The sequence below is a fragment of the Ylistrum balloti genome, unplaced genomic scaffold, assembly GCF_031769215.1.
Source record: "Ylistrum balloti isolate Yb309-2 unplaced genomic scaffold, AGI_CSIRO_Ybal_v1 Utg369742, whole genome shotgun sequence".
NCBI classification, from domain to species: domain Eukaryota; kingdom Metazoa; phylum Mollusca; class Bivalvia; order Pectinida; family Pectinidae; genus Ylistrum; species Ylistrum balloti.
The window spans coordinates 1,674,995-1,700,352 of record NW_026781951.1 but is presented as its reverse complement, the minus strand read 5'-3'; the positions used below and the strand labels follow the sequence as shown (position 1 = coordinate 1,700,352).

At 37.0% G+C, this 25,358-nt stretch overlaps 1 protein-coding gene across 2 annotated transcripts in view; it reads right to left on the bottom strand.

Moving 5' to 3' along the window:
• Positions 1 to 25,358, bottom strand: part of LOC132543196 (protein furry-like) — a 94,301-nt gene that overhangs the window by 13,392 nt on the left and 55,551 nt on the right. Inside the window, exons 42-57 of one of the 2 annotated variants that reach the window (XM_060206670.1) lie at positions 24,869 to 25,077; positions 24,491 to 24,601; positions 23,706 to 23,805; positions 23,235 to 23,332; positions 21,920 to 22,087; positions 21,607 to 21,747; positions 20,072 to 20,234; positions 19,559 to 19,731; positions 18,362 to 18,433; positions 13,393 to 13,410; positions 7,474 to 7,564; positions 4,948 to 5,039; positions 4,474 to 4,668; positions 2,528 to 2,652; positions 1,968 to 2,187; positions 554 to 644 (exon numbers count right to left, since the gene is read on the bottom strand). In XM_060206670.1, the coding sequence (XP_060062653.1) occupies positions 554 to 644; positions 1,968 to 2,187; positions 2,528 to 2,652; positions 4,474 to 4,668; positions 4,948 to 5,039; positions 7,474 to 7,564; positions 13,393 to 13,410; positions 18,362 to 18,433; positions 19,559 to 19,731; positions 20,072 to 20,234; positions 21,607 to 21,747; positions 21,920 to 22,087; positions 23,235 to 23,332; positions 23,706 to 23,805; positions 24,491 to 24,601; positions 24,869 to 25,077 (2,067 nt within the window). The remainder of the gene's footprint in view (positions 1 to 553; positions 645 to 1,967; positions 2,188 to 2,527; positions 2,653 to 4,473; positions 4,669 to 4,947; positions 5,040 to 7,473; positions 7,565 to 13,392; positions 13,411 to 18,361; positions 18,434 to 19,558; positions 19,732 to 20,071; positions 20,235 to 21,606; positions 21,748 to 21,919; positions 22,088 to 23,234; positions 23,333 to 23,705; positions 23,806 to 24,490; positions 24,602 to 24,868; positions 25,078 to 25,358) is intronic. The other variant, XM_060206671.1, reaches the window with a different exon arrangement.

Below are 25,358 nucleotides of genomic sequence, written 5' to 3'. Positions count from 1 at the left end.
CTAGACAGTAACTAGGGATGACTTATAGAGTATCCTAGACAGTAACTAGGGATGACTTATAGAGTATCCAAGACAGTAACTAAGGATGACATATAGAGTATCCAAGACAGTAACTAAGGATGACTTATAGAGTATCCTAGACAGTAACTAAGGATGACTTATAGAGTATCCTAGATAGTAACTAAGGATGACTTATAGAGTATCCTACACAGTAACTAAGGATGACTTATAGAGTATCCTAGATAGTAACTAAGGATGACTTATAGAGTATCCTAGAAAGTAACTACAGATGACTTATTGAGTATCCTAGACAGTTACTAAGGATGACTTATAGAGTATCCTAGACAGTAACTAAGGATGACTTATAGAGTATCCTAGACAGTAACTAAGGATGACTTATAGAGTATCCTAGACAGTAACTAAGGATGACTTATAGAGTATCCTAGAAAGTAAGTGAATTAGGATGACTGTATAACATTCCAAAAGTACAATTAGATTGAGATAAGCAAACATGTATCTATATAGTAAGTGATAGAAACTGAGTTAAGGATACTGAAATAGGTGGCAATCTGTTTAAGTGATTCTGTTTTTGCAATGTAGTAGCTGGATTCCTTGGTCATGGTGTCTAGTCTTCTACGTAATTCCTACAACATATACATCACTAAATAAACAAGACTTAAATATTTACACCAAATATACCTTAGATTTAAAATTGGAAAGACTTATTTTTTTAATTAATGGTTGCCATTTTTACAGAAAGCAATAAAAAGGATCCCAAACAGTGAGAATACATGTTATTCGTATCAACATGACAAAAGCTAGATATACATGTACTTATTATCAACTTGAAAATACCAGGATGTACATGTTCTTCATATCAACCGCACATTACCCAGATATATGTACAAAATATCAACAATACAGTACACATATATACATGTTCTTCATATCAGCCGCACAATACCCAGATATATGTACAAAATATCAACACTACAGTACACATATATACATGTTCTTCATATCAGCCGCACAATACCCAGATATATGTACAAAATATCAACACTACAGTACACATATATACATGTTCTTCATATTAAGCTGACCATACCAGGATGTACATATCAACTTTACAGTACCCAAATTTACCTGTACTTAATATCAACTTCAAAGTTTTCAGATATCTCATATCAACTTTACACTTCCCAGATATACATGTACATAATATTAACCTGACACTATCCAGATAAACGTGTACTTCACATTAATATGACAACACCAGGACATATATTTACTTCACATCAACCTTACAGCACCAAGATATACATGTACATCATATGATTGTTACCACACCAAGATATACATGTACGTCATATGATTGTTACAGCACCAAGATATACATGTATGTCATATGACTGTTACAACACCAAGATATACATGTACGTCATATGATTGTTACAGCACCAAGATATACATGTATGTCATATGATTGTTACAACACCTAGATATACATGTACATCATATGATTGTCACAACACCTAGATATACATGTACGTCATATGACTGTTACAGCACCAAGATATACATGTATGTCATATGACTGTTACAGCACCAAGATATACATGTACGTCATATGACTGTTACAGCACCAAGATATACATGTATGTCATATGACTGTTACAGCACCTAGATATACATGTACGTCATATGATCGTTACAACACCTAGATATACATGTACATCATATGATTGTCACAACACCTAGATATACATGTACGTCATATGATTGTTACAACACCAAGATATACATGTAACTTATATGATCGTTACAACAAGATATACATGTACGTCATATGATCGTTACAGCACCAAGATATACATGTACGTCACATGACTCTTGCAGCATCTAGATATACATGAACTGTTGGGTCCTTTAATCTACTGACTAACAGTTTTGTGATACCAGATTACCTTGTACAGCCTTGGGAAGATCTGTGTGGTATTGAGCATCAGGGTGGCTGATGATCCTGACATGATACGCCCCATGTGAGATTTCCATGCATCCTCGACCTCGTCACTCTGCATGGTCAGGTACAGGTAAACTGACTGGAGACCAGAGAAACTGGGGGAGGCCGTACTGGAACTCAGTTCAACCAGATCAAGTTCACTGTTGGTACTGTGTAGACTGCGACTAGGAAACATACACAAGAAAACTACACTTACCAGCACATTTGTCCTATATTCTACAACTTCCGTATTTAGGATAAACAAGAAAGAACATCTAAATACCGTAACAGTCTGTATTGATATTAAGAGGCCCAAAGGACCTGTATTGCTCAGCTTGCTTGGGCTAAAACTGCTTAATCATCACTAGAGAAAAATACTTTTTTTTGGTAAACTATGTCCCCTAATAAGATTAAGTGACAAGATAACTTTTTTTAAGTGATTTTTTATCTTATTATAGTTCAAACATACCTAGTTGCCTGGGTAGTATCTTTCCCTGACACACTGAAAAATAATTATTTACTTACGTGGAGCTTGTGGTTATTGGACTTGAGTGACGACGCTCATCCAACATGGGGTTCTGTATGGTAATGGTGGTCCCCATTGGTAGGTTCTGGGGCACGCCATCGTCCTCAGGGGTCATGTTCTCACTCTACACCAAATGAAACACCAAGTTATCATACAATAACAATCACACCTTAGGTCCTACAAGAGGCCCATAGGGACTGTATAGCTCACCTAGCTAATTCAGCCATTCAGTCAGCCTTCTGGTCATATGAAAGCCAGAACCACTGTTTATATAAACATTCCCACAAATGAAGGAGGGTCTTAAGAAATTTTTTTATCTCCTTATAGGACCCTGTCCTTTCTGCCCCAGAAAGCAGAAAACGTTGGTTTACCCCTGTCATCCAAATGATACTTCAGTCCTAATTGGTCACCTTGGTAATTTAGCTATTCAGCCTTTTAATAAAGAATTTCAGATATAACAAATAAATTCTATTGTAAAGTCTATTGGGTTCCAGCCTTGTGGTCAAACAGAAGTCAGATTCACTATTTATAAAATGTTCGTCAGACTAAACTTGGACACTACCCCTGAACGTATGAAGAATTTTTAAGAACTTAATATTTGTCCAAGTGGACCCCACCTCTCTGGCCTTAGACCAAAGTTGGGCAATATCCAATCATTCTTACAGGAGTAGGGTTTTCAAGAACTTACAAAATTTCCATTTTTGGGCCCTGCTCCTCTGGCCCCTGGAGGCTGAGAACCAAAATTTACTCAAACTTGGTTCCCCTTCCCCAAAAGAATGCTTCTAACTAAATTTGGTCAAAATCTGTGTAGTTGTTCATGACTATTCATGCAATTATTAGGAAAAAGATGATGGACAGATGATGGATGCCAGATCACCATGGCATAAAGTCAATGGTCCTTCAAACCAGCTAAAAATTTAACCAACTTATTAAGTCCTTAGAGGTGATTCACACCCAAGGTTCAGTTACACCATGGCTGTGCTTACCTCTTGATGCCAAGCAATTCTACATATGGTTATGGGATAGGGATTTCAGCCATGTCAAAACTACAACTCAGAAATTTGAAGTCCAGAGGGGCCAATTTTAACATCATGATTGTGTTTATCACTTTATGCCCATCATTGCTCTATATGGTTATGGGGTGAGAATCTCAAAGATAAAACCTGTTTCCCCTATTGAGCCTGTTCCTCTCCTGTCCTTGAAGTCCAAGACCCACCATTTACACAAAACTGATTTCCCTTCACCCAAACATACTTCGGACCAAATTTGGGCAAAATCCCATCATTTCTACAAGAGGAGTAGAATTTTGAAGAATTTGCTCTTTTTCCCCTGATGGTCCTCTCCCCTCCTGTCCCAAGGGGCAGTTACATACACTCAATACAAAATTGATTTCCCTTCACCTTTGCACCATACAGACCATATTTCAACAAAATCCAATCATTACTACAGGAGGAGTAGGATTTTAAATAATTTGTTCTATTTCCCCTATTTAGCCCTGCACCAGGAGACCCATAGATTACCTGGTAACAGAAATTGTTTGAAGATAGATTCAAAATTCTATTTGTTTTTTGATAAGAACTAACAGGTAAACAGGTCAATCTTATTGTTTAGGAGTTGCACGCTTGGTGTGAAAAGTTGGCCAAAAGGTCAGTGACAATGTTTACATAATGCATTCAGGTGTGACATATGACCCTTCAGGCATGAATCCATAGATCCTTTCCTCACTTACCTGTGATTAACCATTTTTTTTTTTTTTTGTGATAGTCGGCAAAATGAAGTGATATTAAGCGTTTAGACTTGGTGAGGTTATAAAATTGGGAATGTGATATTCTATTAGGAATACATTAGATTATGTGATAATGATGACTTTTCTACAATCACTTCATTGGTTTGCTTGGAAAAGTTGGCTACTTTCAATATTCATGATGCTGGTAAACTACTTCACCTCATTGTCTGAGATTCTCTCCTCTTTTAAACTGATGCTGTCACTAGGTGTCACTGGTTTCTCAGCAATGGCCAGGTGACCAATAAGCTTAAGGTCAGGTACACTACCAAAGTGATGGTGACGCTCCCTCTCAATTTCTGGAGAATTGAGGTTGAATGAGTGCCGTCTGTCTAAGCTTGGATAGAAATCATTCTCCTGGAAGATTCAAAATAAGAATAAAAAGAAATTCAATTTATTCAAGGCCATAATGAAATAAATCCTAAACCATAATAAGAATCAGTAAAGGCATAACTAACCAAATAATAAAACAACATAATAACTTGTCACAGAATACGAGGTATCTGATTGGTTGTTGTACTGAATAACACTAGATCACCAACCAATCAAATACCACATTTCTGAATATTCCAGTCGATCATCAAAACAAACATCTAACCACATGATCTTCCTATATATCGACTTCTGTCTCTTTACCTCTGAATCCTCCAACTCGTTGTCCAGAAAGTCGAAACCTTTGATGGTCAAATTAATGTCGTTAACATTCGGCTCACTGAGCAGGATGTCGCCTGAAACCAACGAGATAAACAAAGTATAGAAGTTTATAAACACCTGTTCACAAACCAATGTTTGCATATATTTTAAGAAGCGGATTCCAGACCTATCTAAAACTTTCTGACAAGGACCAAAACTTTTTCAGGGACACTGATTCAGGTAACCTTATATATGACAGTATATTATGATTTACATTCAGTGTTTTATGGGAGGTCACCACTATATGTTTGTAACAACTGCAACAAAGGAAGCAAATATATCTCTGACAAGATTGTAGCAGGACACTCTGAAGATCTGCTTTTAATTGCCTTGTCAGTTTGGTATTTTATTTTAACATCAGAGACAAAAGTTGAACGACTTTTCAGTCAAAGCCTAAAATTTTTCAGGCAAGACTGAAATTCAAGGACAACTCATTCCCTTAACGAGTTATATTGTCATGCTGAAGATGCTAACCTATGGGGGATGCCAGTAATACACTTCTATATTATAGTATTGCTTAAATCTATACCATTAATTAATAGGTTCATTGAAATCTGGGGATCAAGTGATTTACAGAGAAAATAACTAACTTCACTTCTGTCGTGAAGCATTGAGTATATAATTCACTAATCAATACGAAATGAATTTCCAATTTCAGTTTGAATATAAAATTATTGAAGCCCAAGTGTTTTATTTTGTGTTCAAATTGAGAAGCAGATGTAATTTCACTGAAATTTCTGTCAATTAAAATGACTTTATTGGACACAAAACTTGTACAAATAGTAATAACTCTGTATTTAAGGGGTTGCAGGACCTCAATATAATATAACACACACTTTCTTAGCATGACCAAGGTACACACCCAAGTTTCAAGATCCTGGTTTTAAAGCTATGCTCATGACACAAAACATTAACAAAGGACGATAACTCTGTAATTTATGGGTTGCAGGCCCTAACACTGGTACTCTGTGCATTGCCTTCGTATGATCAATGATCACCAGGTTCCATTATCCAAACTTAAATGCAAGCAAAGTTATGCCCTTGAAAAAATATTTTTAACAAATTGAAATAACTCAGTAATTGAGGAGTTGAGGGCCCTAAATTCGGTACACACCACATTGTCATAGAATTATCAATGTACAGTGAAACTTCTCCAAACCAACCATGCATGGGACATGAATAATTGGCGAATTTTCATGAAGGGCAATAACTCTGTAAATGAGGGGTGAAGGAAACTGAATTTAATAAATTGCACTTTGTCTTAGTGTGATCAATGTCTATACCAAGTTTTGTTATCATAGCTTAAATGCAACCAAAGTTATGCTCCAGATAGAAAATTTTAACAAAGGGCAATGACTAATTGAGGGGTTAAGGGTCCTGAACATTTTCAGGGAGCATAAAAAATCTTTTAGAAATAAAGGATTTACAGGTAAAAATAGATTGTCATTTAGCTGTGTTTAATGATCAGACACTGTCCCCCCCCCCCCTACAAACCCCCACCCCCAAACATGTTGAAAATGAGATATATAGTTATCATGAGTGCATGACAAGCAATGAGAGCTGTATATCACCAACTAATACCTATGTTTGTGTTTGCAGGCAGACAGATATACAGGATAATTTTGTCTGAGAATAAAAGCGTTAAAATAAGCTCAAGTTAATTGAAAAAAAAAACACAATAAATAGTGTCTGGGACTCAAAAGCTGTGCTCAATTTATGAAGAAATATGTATGTTAGGGGAAGGGAAAGGACCGTCTCGGAATGCTTCATGTTGTCAAAAAGAATGTTGATTTCTGAGATTTAAATGTAACTGGGACATTACTACATGAATAGTGACTGTCAGGTATGGGTAAAAGTTTGGAGACTTGTATGGATAAAAGTTTGGAGACTTGTATGGATAAAAGTTTAGAGACTTGTATGGATAAAAGTTTGGAGACTTGTATGGATAAAAGTTTGGAGACTTGTATGGATAAAAGTTTAGAGACTTGTATAGATAAAAGTTTGGAGACTTGTATGGATAAAAGTTTGGAGACTTGTATGGATAAAAGTTTGGAGACTTGTATGGATAAAAGTTTAGAGACTTGTATAGATAAAAGTTTGGATACTTGCATGGATAAAAGTTTGGAGACTTGTATGGATAAAAGTTTAGAGACTTGTATGGATAAAAGTTTAGAGACTTGTATAGATAAAAGTTTGGAGACTTGTATAGATAAAAGTTTGGAGACTTGTATGGATAAAAGTTTGGAGACTTGTATGGATAAAAGTTTGGAGACTTGTATGGATAAAAGTTTGGATACTTGTATGGATAAAAGTTTGGAGACTTGTATGGATAAAAGTTTGGAGACTTGTATGGATAAAAGTTTGGAGACTTGTATGGATAAAAGTTTAGAGACTTGTATGGATAAAAGTTTGGAGACTTGTATGGATAAAAGTTTAGAGACTTGTATGGATAAAAGTTTAGAGACTTACTTGCAGCATTATCTGGTATGGAGGTCTCTTCTCCACTGGAGGCTACACTGTGCTGGTGATCCAGTGTGTCACTTGACTGGCTGAAGATCACCTACAAGGGAGACAACCAGAACTTATTTAAATATTGTGTAGCTTGGGTGGAAATACACAACCATTTACGTAATGAAACATTAGATGACTGCAGATCTATGTTTTAATCTGATTAATATCATCGTATAAGCATTTTGTTCTCATGTTTAGGTGTAGTCACATCATGTGTATACCTCGATCCAGATAATTAAAATCACCAAAGTTGACTTTAATCTCAGAGAGAATGACAGATATATATTATTAAACAGTTCATTATCAACATTTAATCTCTGATGCAATATCAAAGAACAGGAAAAAAATTTATATGAATTAGTAGACAAAAAAATTTCAATAAATTTAACAGTGGGTCAATCATCGATCAATCACCATGCTACTTTTGTGGTAGGGAAAGTACAAGGTATACCTTATTTTACCAAAATGATCCTCACGGTTTCTATAACATAAACAATTCCCTTACATAAAAATTGTATTGTGTTCCATGTTGGCTACATTCTATAACAGCATTAAGGAAAAGATTTTTGAAATTTCAGCTAATCCGATCCTTTTGACCCATCAGCCCCTGCAGGTCAGACAGTGTCATAAACAACAAACTGCCGTCCTTTACTAACAATTCTAACCAAGTCTGATCTATTTTCAATGGAAAATAAATAAATTAGGTTCCAATTTTTTTTTCCTATGTAACAGAGGTCATTTTTAATCTCTCTTTAGCTCGATTGGTTGAGCGTCAGACTAGTAAACCAGGGGTCCCGGGTTTGATTCCTAGCGGAGGCATTGAGATTAAAAATGACCTCTATTACACCTATATAAACTATATTAACTTTATTACTTCCCCAGATGGAAATGAAAGATATCCTGGGGTCATGAAAGTTTTCCAGAAGAAAATGTACAAAGTCTATGGATGCATGAGAGAGAACGCCAGACAAAAGGGTATCGCAATAGGTCACCTCGAAGCTCAAGTGACTTAAAAACACAAAAACGAGCCAGCAAAATGATTTGTATCAAGAAAGTCCAGAGTACACACACGCTGAGTTCCTATGAAACTAAGGTAACTCCTTTATAATGATGTAATCAGTGCAAAAACAGAATATATATCAGCTTTGCTTTTGTTCTAATGTCAAGGTCAGAACAAGGACATAGTCATCAAGATCCCCCACTCATGTTCATTTGTAACATATATACATTTAAAGTGAGCAACATGGAAAATTGGAAAAGATATCAGCCAATCAGGTCACAGCAGATTAACAAGGGATTAAGGTAACAAGTCTACCAAGCAAGTCTCATCATAATTCATTTGTTCCTTCAAAAGATAACGAGTGAAAAACATTCAATTAGAGTGCCGAAAGACATCAGCCAATCAGGTCACAGCATCTTCATTAATTATGCACAAAATTTGCTGTAAATAAAACTTGGGCAAGGGATTAAGGTAACAAGTGTACCAACCAAGTTTCATCAAAATCTGCCAGTCCTTCAAAAGATATAATGTGGAAAGCAGCATCCGAGAGTGAATAAAAAAAAATAAAGAAAAAAATATTGCCAGAACACTGACATTCCTTAGAGGGACAACATTGAAGAATAGTCAATGTCAAGGTCACCATGTAACCAACCAATCCACACATAAAGTTTGTAGATTGTTGACCTCTGGTATCTTAATACATGATCTTAACAAAAACTCTCATAGGTTGGTCATCCTGTTCTAAAATCAGTACTAAGGATACAGTTAACCTATTCTCTACACATACCAGTTTACCAATTACTATATTGTAGTATTGGGAGCTGTATACTGCTCACAGTAAAAACACATCAAGATCCTATGATTTAGAAGCATGAAAAGTTTGCTTTTATCAGTAGCCTAATAAAGATGAAACCTTTGATTTCATATACAAAAAGAGTATATTATATTCATATATAATCTAAATTGAAAATATCTGTATTTTTTTAAGGAACAACTGCATAATTAAAGTAAAATTAATGCTTGAATTGCAAAAATGGTCAGGATATTTCCAAGACAATTTCTAAATTCTGTAATTGTGTTTATAGACAAAGTGAAGAGACAAGAGTACCCTACAAAATGACATTTGATTAAACAAAGAGTTTACAAGGGCAGTAACAATAAGCAATAGATATAAAAATATGATGTGTTTGTAAGCATCAGAACTCAAAGATAGATCTATAACAGCTGTTAAGCAAACTGAAGTCTAGGAGGAATATACCTAGGATGATTTTAATACTTTAATGATCAAAATCACAAGATTTATATTGCAAGTGAGTACATAGAGTAAATTTCTACAAAATTCGATACAAAAATGAGAGAAAAAAAGTTGTAAAAAATAAGCAAGGGACATAGAGTTTCACCCAGAAATATCAACTGAAGAAATGTTTAGACCAAGGAGAACTGAAAAATTCCTACAGAATTATTTTCAGACCTTATCACTGATTGATACACAATGGTGATAAATTTAAACAGTGCTTTTTTCAAACAACCACCTCTGTCATCCCTCAACTTAAACAACTGCAGTGCCATTGTATGTAAAATATATTGTAGGCTGAAGTGCTGGAGAGCCAGAAACAACCAGGTAGTGTAACCATGGTGACATATTTTCACCCGAAGCTATTACCTTGACAAGCAAATAGATCAATCTACCCATCATGATGTTATTACTGGATATAAACATGGCAAAGAAACACACTACATGTTTCAATTCAGTACATGTAGAAGTTCCTAAAAGTACAAGAGGCCTAGAAGACCTGAGATCCATCGTTTGTACAAAATTGATTTCCCTCACCAAAGATGAAAGACTGAAAAAGAAACCTGGTATTCCTACAGAAGAAAAGAGATTTTCAAGAATTTGCATTGTTTCCTCTACTGAGATTTTCCTCTCCTGCTCCAAAGAGCCCAGCCTAGAGATTTTGAAGAAATTATTCTACTTTCCTCATTGGGCAACACCCCTCTTACCCCAGTGGGCTTAGAACCACCATCTAAACAAAATATATTTCCTTCCACCCAAGGATCAGTTGGACAAAATTGGGAAAGAATCTTGATATTTCTACAAAAGAAGAAGGATTTTACAATTTTAAATCACAACCACTTCAGGGTTCTACCAGTGATTCTATAAGTGATATCCATTACTTTATTCAAGAGAATAAGCTGTTTCAAACAATCAGAACCAAATAACCCTTTTTGGTACCCTCATCCCCTTAAGAGATTCACACACAACCCCCCCCCCCTCCCCCTCCCCAACTCCCACCCCTTAAAAAGGTTTTGAATCTCCACCACCTAGGGATGCCAACAGAATGAGTGAATGATAGCCAGTTCATAGTTCTAGAGAAGAAGTTTTTAGGAATAAATGTTACCAAAATTTCCCCCTTTTGGCACCATCCCTCAGCCCCTGAAGGGTGAATTCTCAATCTCCACCACCTTCATATGCTTCCAGCCAAATTACGCAAAATTCTATTCATTGGTTAAGGATCAGAAGTTGTTTCAAAAAATTGCTGACACACAATGGACAATTGACAGACACTATGGCATCAGCTCATCTTAGAAGTTGAGTTAACAAGAGGCCTATAGGGCCTGTATTGTTCACCTTGATCTTACAGCCTAGGAATGGTATACATGCCTATAGGTTAGGTATTTCAAACATGTTCAGTCACTTGACATCTTTGTTAGGGCAGGACCAAAATGGGACAAAATGCAATCATTCCTACTAGAGGAATAGGTTTTTAACTCTTTGCATACTTGAGACATAACAAAAAAGTGTTCCCATATCTTTCATAATGTTTTGAGGCATTTAAAACATGTTTGTGTTATTCGCCAGTTAGGAATAGTCATATGAAGGAATTGGATGACAAACTGTTAATCAAACAGATAATTAGTAATAAACATATGATGATATTCTTTCAAGTGTATTCATTTATTAAAACAATAAGAGATGCAGCTGGATTGATTTCTGAGGCAATGATGACGAGAAAAATAGAATTAAACCATTAAAAACAATTAAACATATAAAACTGAGTATGGTTTTATGTCAAAATAAAATAGGAATATGTATAACTTGTGCACACAACCAAAAGATGAGGTTATGAATGAGTGATAAATTGCACACAAGTGAAATGGTGAGCACATAAAAAGTTGCACTTCCAGTCATTTTATTGAGTGATTTGATCGTATTTATGATATTCTATAAAAACCGTTTCAGGATTTCGTAGGATAAATTACAGCATATAAATGTCACCTATTAATAGCACCACACAGTCATAAATATAATCCTTTTACCGAAGCCAGCACAACACCCATGTGTTCTGTTATGTGTCATGTGCAAAGGAACGACCAAAAAATAACTTCCAGCAGCAACCGCAAAATTTGAATCGAGTATGGAAAGAGTTATAGGATTTGCTTTATTAGCCCCAGGTCTCACTCCCTGCAGGGAGCCTACTGCTGACACAAAATTCCTTTTTATCCCAGGCCGATTCAGATCCAATTTAATTATAACATTTCCTACAGAAGAAGGGGATCTCACAAATTTACCCTATTACACCTATTTTCTTCCTCGCCCCTCCCACCCCAGGGGTCCAAGACCAAATCTCTATACAGAATTGATTTTATTTCCCCCATGATAATTCTGGCCAGATTTAGACAGAGTCCAGTAATTCCTATGGAAGGAGAATGATATTAAAAATTTGCTCGATTTGGCCACACCCCTCCTGCCCTAGACCCAACATTTGTACAAAGTATGTTCCCCTCCCCCTAAAGAATGCTTATGACCAAATTTAGTTAAAAATCTGCTCAGTCATAGTAGCAATTTTTAGAAAAAGTTGTCGGATGGATGACAGACAAGCAAGGGGTCATGCCATAAAATCTAAACTCCTTTGAACCAGGTGAGCTAAACCCTGTCAACAATCTATTGCATGTTTTACTACAGTAATGACGTGAGATAATGGTGGTTATTAAAGCTGATTTTTGTAGGTTTCATTGTTTTCCTTGGTTATACCTAATTCAGGAATGACATGTTTTAAATCATGATTCCTCTAATGTCAACTGTTGGAATCAAAATTGTAAATGAAATAAAGAAGCAAATCCCCAAACTGTTATAAATCACATACGTAGTGCACAAAATACAAAATGTATACGAAAAACTTCAGAAACCTGTATTTATCTGCGTTTATAGGTTACTCATAAGTAATGCCTGGATCTATTCCAGTGAGATATAAGAATGTATTGAAACATAAGTCATTAAATTAATATCCAGCATATACATTAATTAAAATGTAGATCAAACCTTAATATAATATTCAAGTATCCAATCAAGAATCAAAAAGAGTCTTCTAATGAACAGAGAAGCTGCTATCCATTACGTCATTGTATCAGCTAGAAGTGTGTAGGACTCTAACAAGAAGCATCTATCTATGGCAGTGAGCCCAAGAAGAGGACAATGAAAGTGGAGGCAGAGGAAAGAACAGGTAGAATACAGGGCCCAAAGCTAACCACTTTGTATACATCAACATCCAAGATTTCCTTTGTTTCAAAACTAACAGATTTTAAAATTAATAATATTGCTATTGAATTCATAATTGATTTCAACTTTCTTTCTCTTTTATTTTTTCAAATATTTTCTTTTAACATTTTCACTTCAATAATAATAATTATTGTATCCTTTCAATTATCAAATGCATGTAGTTAAATCAATAATGATAATGTAAGTCATGTTTTAAGAATGGAATTATCCAAAAAAAAAAAAAAAACTTTCCACAAAGGAAAATAATGGACTTGTCTCACAGGCATGCAGCATGCAGTGATGTTGCCTGTAACCATGGTAACCGGTATCTCCCCCTTACCTTGTTAATAAATGTATCCTAATGAAGCATACACAGCATAGATAAAAGATAAGCAGGTTAATATAACATGCCTGTTGGCAGTAAAGTTTACCCTAAATATCACAATATCTCATACATATTATCTTACATTATCTTAACAAATTATCTGTTGGAACTTGTCTTGCACGGATCAATATGAAATGTTCAAATAATAATACTTTTCTTTCATACAATAGGTAATGTCACATACATATCAAGCTTTCCATCACTGTCCGCTGTTTAAATGTCATTATCCTTAACACGAATACATTGTCACATGGGTACAAAATGATCAAAATCCTTTATCAAATTATCAATAAGAAGGACAAAGTTTCAGAATTGTCAGTCAAGAGTTGAACTTATCACACTGTATATCATAGATACCTTACATATCTTACAGCTAGTAATTACATGATCAGGATTGCTTCTGAATTATCATCCTTTCAAAATCAAACTAATATATTTTCCTCCTTGGAGGATTCTTATAACCATTACCATTCATGTCTGTCATGAGCTAGACAAGAACCATTTCCATTTCCCAACTTTCCATTTAACTCATGGTAAAGGTAACTAATTTGATTTTTGGGAGGACTGAAAAAGCATGTAACAGATGTTGTCCCTATGTGCATTAAAAGGCTAGGCAAAGAAGAAATAAGAACAAGAGGCCCAATGGGCCTGCATTGCTAACCTGGTGTTCAATGTTCATCAAAAAAAAGAATTGGTGTCAATATCATAAATACATTGAAATGTACATTATTGGCACTCAAAGTGTGCATATCCAATCCATTTTAATCAATTTCCACAACAAACAGCTATAAACAACAACAGTTATGACATATGGATTTTAAGTAAATGCCTTTTTTTTTCCTCAAAATTTGTCAGGCTTTGACCTAGAAATACCTTTCTGTCAAATATATTGCTTCTCAGACTTTTGGTTTACCAGAAGAAGTCTTTCGCAAGTTTCAAGAAATTTGATCCCTGTGACCCTCAATATGGGTCATGGTCATTTCTTTTCAAAAACATTGTCAGTCATCATATTAGGAACCTATCAGCAAAATATCATGATTTTGCCCCTTCTGGTTAGTCAAAAGAAGTTGTTTTAAGTTTTTAACATATTCAACCCCAGTGACCTTGAATAAGTGTCAAGGTCATTTCTTTCCTCAACCATTGTTGGGCTTAAACCTAGAAAAATGTCTGCCGAATACCATACTTCTTCACCATATGGTTAGGCAGAAGTCATTTTAACATTTTAACAAATTTGTCCTCAATGACCTTGAATAAGGGTCACAGTAAATTTTTTCTGCACACTTTGTTTGGCTCCATCATAGAAAACTATCACCCAAATATCATCCTTCTGTATCAGGTGGTTAGTCAGAAGAAGTTGTTTTAATGTTCCCACAATTTTGACCCCTGTGGTCTTCAATAAAGTCATTTCTTTTTGCAAACTTTGTAGGGCTTCATCCTTATCAATCAAATACCAGGGTTCTGCATCTTTTGGTTAGTCAGAGGTTGTTTAAAGGTTTTAACATATCTGACCCCTGCAGATGATGGACAGACGATGCTCCACGACATAAAATCACATGGCCTTTTCTGGCCAGGTGAGCTAAAAACTTAGTCAATGAAATTGCCAAAATTTTTCAGTTTCTTTAAGAAAGAGTTTGTGGTCTAATAGATTATAGAAAAAGAAAAAGATATTTCAATCCTAAATATGAAATACTGTGTACAATGATCTGAAGGGTTACTGGACCTACTGGTACAATGTGTACAGTGATCTGAAGGGTTACTGGACCTACTGGTACAATGTGTACAATGATCTGAAAGGTTACTGAACCTACTGGTACAATGATCTGAAGGGTTACTGGACCTACTGGTACAATGTGTACAATGATCTGAAGGGTTACTGGACCTACTGGTACAATGTGTACAGTGATCTGAAAGGTTACTGGACCTACTGGTACAATGTGTACAATGATCTGAAGGGTTACTGGACCTACTGGTACAATGATCTGAAGGGTTACTGGACCTACTGGTACAGTGTGTACAGTGATCTGAAGGGTTACTGGACCTACTGGTACAATGTGTACAATGATCTGAAGGTTATTGGACCTACTGGTACAATGATCTGAAGGGTTACTGGACCTACTGGTACAATGTGTACAGTGATCTGAAGGGTTACTGGACCTACTGGTACAATGTGTACAATGATCTGAAGGGTTACTGGACCTACTGGTACAATGATCTGAAGGGTTACTGGACCTACTGGTACAATGTGTACAGTGATCTGAAGGGTTACTGGACCTACTGGTACAATGATCTGAAGGGTTACTGGACCTACTGGTACAATGATCTGAAGGGTTACTGGACGTACTGGTACAATGTGTACAATGATCTGAAGGGTTACTGGACCTACTGGTACAATGATCTGAAGGGTTACTGGACCTACTGGTACAATGTGTACAATGATCTGAAGGTTACTGGACCTACTGGTACAATGTGTACAATGATCTGAAAGGTTACTGGACCTACTGGTACAATGATCTGAAGGGTTACTGGACCTACTGGTACAATGTGTACAGTGATCTGAAGGGTTACTGGACCTACTGGTACAATGATCTGAAGGGTTACTGGACCTACTGGTACAATGATCTGAAGGGTTACTGGACCTACTGGTACAATGTGTACAATGATCTGAAGGGTTACTGGACCTACTGGTACAATGTGTACAATGATCTGAAGGGTTACTGGACCTACTGGTACAATGATCTGAAGGGTTTCTGGACCTACTGGTGCAATGTGTACAATGATCTGAAGGGTTACTGGACCTACTGGTACAATGATCTGAAGGGTTACTGGACCTACTGGTACAGTGTGTACAGTGATCTGAAGGGTTACTGGACCTACTGGTACAATGCGTACAATGATCTGAAGGTTACTGGACCTACTGGTACCATGATCTGAAGGGTTACTGGACCTACTGGTACAATGTGTACAGTGATCTGAAGGGTTACTGGACCTACTGGTACAATGTGTACAATGATCTGAAGGGTTACTGGACCTACTGGTACAATGATCTGAAGGGTTACTGGACTTACTGGTACAATGTGTACAATGATCTGAAGGGTTACTGGACCTACTGGTACAATGATCTGAAGGGTTACTGGACGTACTGGTACAATGTGTACAATGATCTGAAGGGTTACTGGACCTACTGGTACAATGATCTGAAGGGTTACTGGACCTACTGGTACAATGTGTACAATGATCTGAAGGTTACTGGACCTACTGGTACAATGTGTACAATGATCTGAAAGGTTACTGGACCTACTGGTACAATGATCTGAAGGGTTACTGGACCTACTGGTACAATGTGTACAGTGATCTGAAGGGTTACTGGACCTACTGGTACAATGTGTACAATGATCTGAAGGGTTACTGGACCTACTAGTACAATGATCTGAAGGGTTACTGGACCTACTGGTACAATGTGTACAATGATCTGAAGGGTTACTGGACCTACTGGTACAATGTGTACAATGATCTGAAGGTTACTGGACCTACTGGTACAATGTGTACAATGATCTGAAAGGTTACTGGACCTACTGGTACAATGATCTGAAGGGTTACTGGACCTACTGGTACAATGTGTACAGTGATCTGAAGGGTTACTGGACCTACTGGTACAATGTGTACAATGATCTGAAGGGTTACTGGACCTACTGGTACAATGATCTGAAGGGTTACTGGACCTACTGGTACAATGTGTACAATGATCTGAAGGGTTACTGGACCTACTGGTACAATGTGTACAATGATCTGAAGGGTTACTGGACCTACTGGTACAATGTGTACAATGATCTGAAGGGTTACTGGACCTACTGGTACAATGATCTGAAGGGTTTCTGGACCTACTGGTACAATGTGTACAATGATCTGAAGGGTTACTGGACCTACTGGTACAATGTGTACAATGATCTAAAGGTTACTGGACCTACTGGTACCATGATCTGAAGGGTTACTGGACCTACTGGTACAATGTGTACAATGATCTGAAAGGTTACTGGACCTACTGGTACAATGTGTACAATGATCTGAAGGGTTACTGGACCTACTGGTACAATGTGTACAATGATCTGAAGGGTTACTGGACCTACTGGTACCATGATCTGAAGGGTTACTGGACCTACTGGTACAATGTGTACAGTGATCTGAAGGGTTACTGGGCCTACTGGTACAATGTGTACAGTGATCTGAAGGGTTACTGGACCTACTGGTACAATGTGTACAGTGATCTGAAGGGTTACTGGACCTACTGGTACAATGTGTACAGTGATCTGAAGGGTTACTGGACCTACTGGTACAATGTGTACAATGATCTGAAGGGTTACTGGACCTACTGGTACAATGTGTACAATGATCTGAAGGGTTACTGGACCTACTGGTACCATGATCTGAAGGGTTACTGGACCTACTGGTACAATGTGTACAGTGATCTGAAGGGTTACTGGGCCTACTGGTACAATGTGTACAGTGATCTGAAGGGTTACTGGACCTACTGGTACAATGTGTACAATGATCTGAAGGGTTACTGGACCTACTGGTACCATGTGTACAGTGATCTGAAGGGTTACTGGACCTACTGGTACAATGTGTACAATGATCTGAAGGGTTACTGGACCTACTGGTACAATGTGTACAGTGATCTGAAGGGTTACTGGGCCTACTGGTACAATGATCTGAAGGGTTACTGGACGTACTGGTACAATGTGTACAGTGATCTGAAGGGTTACTGGACCTGTTGGTACTAAATGCTATGTACTATGATCTGACTGTGACTACTGCAGGTACTAAATACTGATATTGTTTCATGGATCACATACAAACACTTTTGGTAATTAGAGCAAGCACACAATACAGAACTATAAGAAAGGATAAAGAAAGTCTCGATACATACCGATGGGCTCTTTGGTAGACGTTTCTGTCCATAGCATGTCAGTAGTTCTGCCAGTCTCTCACGTACCCTTGTCTGAAACACATTCAGTACATAATGTTGATGAAAAATACATTATATTAACCAACCTGACTGCAAGGTCTTATTCAGCTCTGATTTTTGCCACACTGGTGTGATCTTTTCACACTAATTCACTTATATAATTGAATATAGCAAAATATCATTTTAATGCATACAATATGCAGGACTTGTTGCTAGGTAAATACAGTATGTGAATTATGTTAGATCCCATAAGTTGAAAATACTACAGATCTCAGCAGGATCTTGTCACCCAATATTATTTGTTCTTTTAAAGACAGAGATTTTCCCTTCTTTTCCTCTGTTTTGCTCTTGATCATGAGAAATTTGAAATTCCTCTTTAAAAATAGTGATAATAATCTTTAACTGCTAAATCTCAAATGGTCACCTGTCAGCCATTCCCCTTTTCTGATCAATTTTAAAATCAGACAGGCACAACTAGGGACCAATGGTAACCTATGTATGAAGAAAGATCCATCCCGTGCCTAGGGACCAACGGTAACCTATGTATGCAGAAAGATCCATCCCGTGCCTAGGGACCAACGGTAACCTATGTATGAAGAAAGATCCATCCCGTGCCTAGGGACCAACGGTAACCTATGTATGCAGAAAGATCCATCCCGTGCCTAGGGACCAACGGTAACCTATGTATGCAGAAAGATCCATCCCGTGCCTAGGGACCAACGGTAACCTATGTATGCAGAAAGATCCATCCCGTGCCTAGGGACCAACGGTAACCTATGTATGCAGAAAGATCCATCCCGTGCCTATCTAGAACTAGTGATAACTAACTTTCAAGGTCTGAGCTGGTACCTGTCAACCTTATTGTTTTAGATATCAGTTCCAAAATCAAATGCATACAACCCGGAACCAAAGTTAACCTACATTTGAATTTAAGAAAGAACCATCCAGTACTTTTAAAGAAATAGTGATAAGAAGAATATTTGACAGATTTTGGACCATAGACATCAGGCTAGTAACATGTCAACAAATTGATTAAAAACAAAAGGCAACAGACTTATTCTTAGACCAATAAGTTACCTCGATTGACCAGTTATCTTGAAACCGTTTCTTAATAAAATCAATCCCAGAATTCCTTGCTTTACAAATAGTGTTTCCTACCTGTGAATTCTGTGGTTTCTTCCAAACAGAGTCATGATCCTGGTTTCCTTTCCTTGCAGGAGAAGACTGAACCTCTGGAATGCCATCCAGGGAGCCATGGATTTCTGTGTTGACAAACTTTCTCCCTATAATGCCCACCTCCCTGAAGTCTACAGCAAAGTCCAGTGTGCGTCCTACAATATCAGTCAACGACAATCCATTCTTAATCATCATCACATGGGTCATTAGGTGGGGCATAGCCGTTTGTGTTGTTTTGTGATATTCGTCAAAATGTAGTGATATCAAGCATTGCACGTATGAAAGTAAGTGACATAAGACATAAGATTAAATAGAAGATATAGGGAAAAAACTGGTGTTTCAAGTAAACGTGATATTAACATTAAAGTGACATTAACATATGTGACATTAAGTGGTTTCCACGGTACCATAAACCGCAGAAAACTTTAAAAGTACCCCTTGTCAAAAACCATCGTGGGTGGCAGATTATGATACATTTTGTAACAATGAACAGACCTGGCAGTTCCTTGCGGGTAATGACCTCAGCCTCGGCAAAAGATGTATGCGACATAAATGTTCCGACTTCATTTGTATGGGCTGAAGGTGGTGCGGCAGTAAGCGTGGATGATCGTCCTACAGCTAGTTTTAAGATCTTCAATGCCTCCCTCCAATGGAAACCCTGTAAACAGTGCATTGAACTTTGACCTCCTGTTAAAATGCAGTATGATTTTATGTTTTCAGTAAAAATGTGATTGTTCAAGATTACATAAACATGAGGCCCTTTGGGCCTGTATTGCTCATCTGGCTGTTTCTCTAAAATTACTTTTTCCAAGGAAAAAAGATTTGAAAGACCTTTTCCCCATCGACCTCGGATCCTTTGCCCCTAAAGGATCAGCTAAACAATTTATACTCAATTTCCTTCATTCAAGAATGCTTCAGACCAAATTTGGAGAGAATCCTATCAACTCCCACAAAAGAGAAAGACTTTAAAATAATTTGTAGTATTTCGCATACTGGGTCCATTCCCTCCCATGCCATCTATTTCAAAGATTCTGCTTTATTTCCACAAATGGGCACAGCCTCAATGGACCAAGAACCATTATTTACACAAAACTGATATGTCTCTAAACAACAATATTTAGACCAAGCTGGGACAGAATCAAGGCATTCGTACAGAGGAAGAAAGATTTTAAAGACTTTGCTCTAAATCCCATATTGGGGCCAGTCCCTCAGGCCTAAGGGGGCAGAGACCCACCATTTACACAAACTTGATTCAAACTCTATTTTGTTGACTAGTAGTGTCAAGGACACTCATAGGCGCTGAGAATGATGTGTAATGAAATGAAGGAGTAAAGGAATTGATATATCAATTATATAAAGATTCAAGACATATAGTCAGGATAAGATCTTCATATGATCATTAGGGTGGATGAGTGGCTGGAGAGGGATAACTGATCATGTCCAGTCAAGCGTGACTCTGAAATCTGCACCTTTTGCAGTGTAGTGCATGGTTATAGGGCACAGATGGTTTGAATATTTTGTAGTGTTCATGGAGATGGGTTGAGATTTCATCATCCATGACCAGTTACAATTACTTGATTGTTTATCCAATTAACTGGTTATTTTCAGGTTCTGATGCAGGCCTGGGCATATTGTTTTGCAGCTTGTTTATTGTCAACTTCAACCTTGGCCATAACTACTGCACTGTAAGAGGTAAGGCTTTCATGTTTGGCCTGTAAGTTCCTTGTGACAAATCCATTCTGGTGGTATAATGCTGCAGGCCTAATATCACCACTCTGAGCATTATGGTTATTGAAACGAGTGGAATGGAAAGTGTAAGCATAGCGTACTATGACAGACAAAACACAATGGCTATAGGTCATCCTGATCATTCAGGTCAAACGATTTTAAAATTGATGGATGACAGTTACTGGACACTGCATCATCACATAAACCCATTACTCTTTTGGACCAGATGAGCTAAAAAGTTAACAGATGGACTGACGATGGAAGGAGGATAAACATTTATAAGGGATACATAGCTTAATTACCTGGACATGCTTGGAGATAGTATGGAAGAGCTCTGGGTTAAGAGAAGACGCTGGAGTGGTGTTGATATCCATATAGTGTACCATACAGTGTAGAATCTGAAAGACTGCTAACTGGTTTGTACCAGAACCCTTCTCTAGTACCTACAAATAAAATATAGATCAGGCCATGTACCATACAGTGTAGAATCTAAAAGACTGCTACTTTTTTTTTGTGTCAGAACGTTTTTTTTTTGCTCCAAAAAAAGTACAAAACAGCAGATTACAACCATAAAAGAGATTTTTAGCAAGATTATTGAAATAGTTGCAAGCTTACCTCTACAAGGAAGGAGATGAGACTGTAGGAAGCTGGAACATAAACATCAAGGAGATATTTGATGACACACTTTGTCCACTGGAAGCTGTCCTTACCGAATGTTCCACGGCTATATAATGACATGATAGTTCCCAAGTTGTTCAGGCGATCTGATCTCTGGGAACAAACCTGAAAGAAAAAAATGATGGATAGTGTCTTTTTTTTTTAAATGGTTTCTTATTTCATTACAAATTTAAGGATTGCTACTTGGGAAAGTATGATCTACTTTCAGTGATATCATATACCAATATTGACAATTGATAACAAATTTCTATAATTTTCAAATCAATGACCCATAATGATGAGGAAATTCTAAGATATGATTTATATACCTTCTAGATCATTGTCAGTTATCCAACCGTAAATTAGACACAAACACTATCAGCCTACCTCCCTTTCAACAGTTCTACTACCAGCCTTCCTCCCTTCTGACAGTTCTACTACCAGCCTACCTCCCTTTCAACAGTTCTACTACCAGCCTACCTCCCTTCTGACAGTTCTACTACCAGCCTACCTCCCTTTCAACAGTTCTACTACCAGCCTACCTCTCTTTCAACAGTTCTACTACCAGCCTACCTCCCTTCTGACAGTTCTACTACCAGCCTACCTCCCTTCTGACAGTTCTACTACCAGCCTCCCTCCCTTTCAACAGTTCTACTTCCGGCCTACCTCTCTTTCAACAGTTCTACTACCTTTGGAAGGTCAGGCAGTAGAGTCAGGATACTTAAAATGTTTTTCACCCAAGTGTACCTGAAGAATCAATTGCCTGATTTAACATGAAATGGGGCCTGTTCACTGAGGTAGACAACACTTTAAATATACATTTCAGGAATAAATCAGGACAGACCTGCAAATCACAATAATTACAGATATAAGTAATATGTATCTTGAAAGGTTTAATGGAGGTTCATCAGAGAAAAAGATAAGATCAGCAGATATGTCCTTATTTCATAAACAAAGAAACCTGGACTGGCTGGTTACACTGATAAACATAAACAAGCATGGTGTTGGGTCAACTGTATTTCTTACAACATTGTATATAATATCATGGCTAACTTCAATATTTACTTAGAAGAATGAAGTGATATCATTAGTTAATGAATGTTGCAAAATCAAAGTTAACTTATGGTATCACTTAAATTGTTAAGATCAAACAGAAAAAATATAAAACTTTATCCTTGAAGATTGTAATAAGCGATAATCTTGACTTTGACCCTGACATAATATAAAACATCTTTATCAAAATAAATACACTTTAACGTTAATAGTAATGTACCTGGGCAATATGGTCAGCGGCGTCCCGACAGCCCTGGCTTGGATTCTCGTAGTTCTGTACCAGTAAGGGTAACAGTGCAACAACATTCATAGGGAAACCTGAAATACAGCATTGTTTCAAGTGACAACAGGCCCATTGCTCACGTGAGTTTTGCTTTATCCAAACAAAATGATTTTTGAACTTTTTTCTCTTTTTGGTCCTACGCCTACCAAATCTGGACTGTGTATTTCTACACCATAAAGATTACAGAGAATTTGATATACATCTCCCATTAGGCACTTTCCCTCCCGCCCTTGAAGACAACCACCAACAATTTAAACCAAACTTATTCCCCTTCACCTATGATGCATCAGACCTAATTGGGATACATACCTAAAAATAATGAAAAGTTCTTAAGAGAGGAAAGTTATGTATATGACAAAAGCATTATTTTCTACACTTTCTGTGGGGTTACAGAGGGGAGATACTCACCCAAGTTTTCTGTGGGGTCTACCACAGGGGCACCTATACACACGGTTAAGCGCGACAACAGTGACCATGTGAGCTCTGATAAGGCACCAGATGTAAACCCCTACAAGAAAACGAGAAAACATTTTGTATTAAACAGCATATCAAGGCAACAAATATAAAATCCTGTAAGGTTTCATAACATCTCGGTGTCACTCTTCTAGCTACTGAATGACATTGAAACTATAACAAGAGGTCTAAGGGTCAGATGACCTAAAAATCTCTTATTGTTGTCTTTGCATAACTTCAAGATCCGAGGTGTATGGTTGGACATTCCCTACCAATGACAATTTCCCAGTAAGCTGGAAAAGCGAACTGTCTGTGCTGACATAGTTGTATCTATGGGTAAGACTCTTATTGTTCTGGATGGCATGTGATGGGACCCTGGTAGGTTGTTACTGATGTAATGACCAGTTTTAACCTTGGCTGTTTATGGAATGATAAACCCAGTACACAGACAATATATCATGCAATAATCCCAAGGGGCTCTGATTAAAGAAATAAGAAGGGATTGATGAAGGTAAATGATAAATCCTGTTTTTGTAACTTTTGAATTGGCTAATGGTGTTTTCTCAGATAAAATATATTGCCAAATTAAAGGGCGGAAAGAAAGATTGTAAGAGTGTATTAGACCAAAACCACTGTGAGGAAGGTGTGATTTTATAATGTAAGATACAGTTATGTTAGGGAATGATCATATAACACTATACATGACATACACAATATGATGTGTACAGTGTGAAAAGTACCTTTAACAAAAGAGTCTGGATCCCTGGAAAGTTTGTCCACTTTATCTGCTGTTGGATTTTTTCCAAACGTTCCCGACACTCTGGTCTCTCTGGTTGTATGTTTGTCAAAATCTACAAAATATTTAGAAAAAAATCAAGTATTCACTGATATATATCTTGCTGCATACTTCATACAGAAACCTCGCTGCATTCGGATAACTTCTAAGGAAAATTTGCTCACAACTGCGAAGTACTGTTTATGCAAAGTGAATTTTAAAAAAAACCAACAAAATGAGAAATATATTTCAAAAGAAAGCTTAACGTATAACAGCAAATAGACTGTTGTTCATCTGACATGGAATGGGGCAAAAAGTTCCATAATATGTGCCAAATACTCACCTTACTCAATAGCCTGACAGACAGTGAGAATTCATACTCAAAGTCACTCTCAAGGAGAGACACTGCTATCCAAAACATTTGTGACATGATGGTCAATTTGTCCTCAGTCCCATTCTGGTCAAGATTCTTTAGGGAATGTGCACTCCGTGACCTAGGCATGTTGGCTCGTATGCGACTCTCAATTTCAGTACCACTACGAATTCTTAAGTCTATTAAACAGGAAATGTAGAAAAAGAAATAGTTTTTCATTAATAGACAAAAGATTCTAAAATATTGCAAATTCTACAGATATAACCATACATTATGACAGCAACACAAAATCAACAATATTAATTCATAAGGTGACAAAATGGAAAATTTCAAACTGTGAAAACTGTGAAAATTTCTTTTCTGTTGGTGATGACAAAATAATTTGAAAATAACCGGTTAGAAAATTGGAATGTACTTGATGTAACGATGAGTAAACTGTCACCTTCACCAAACAATGAAC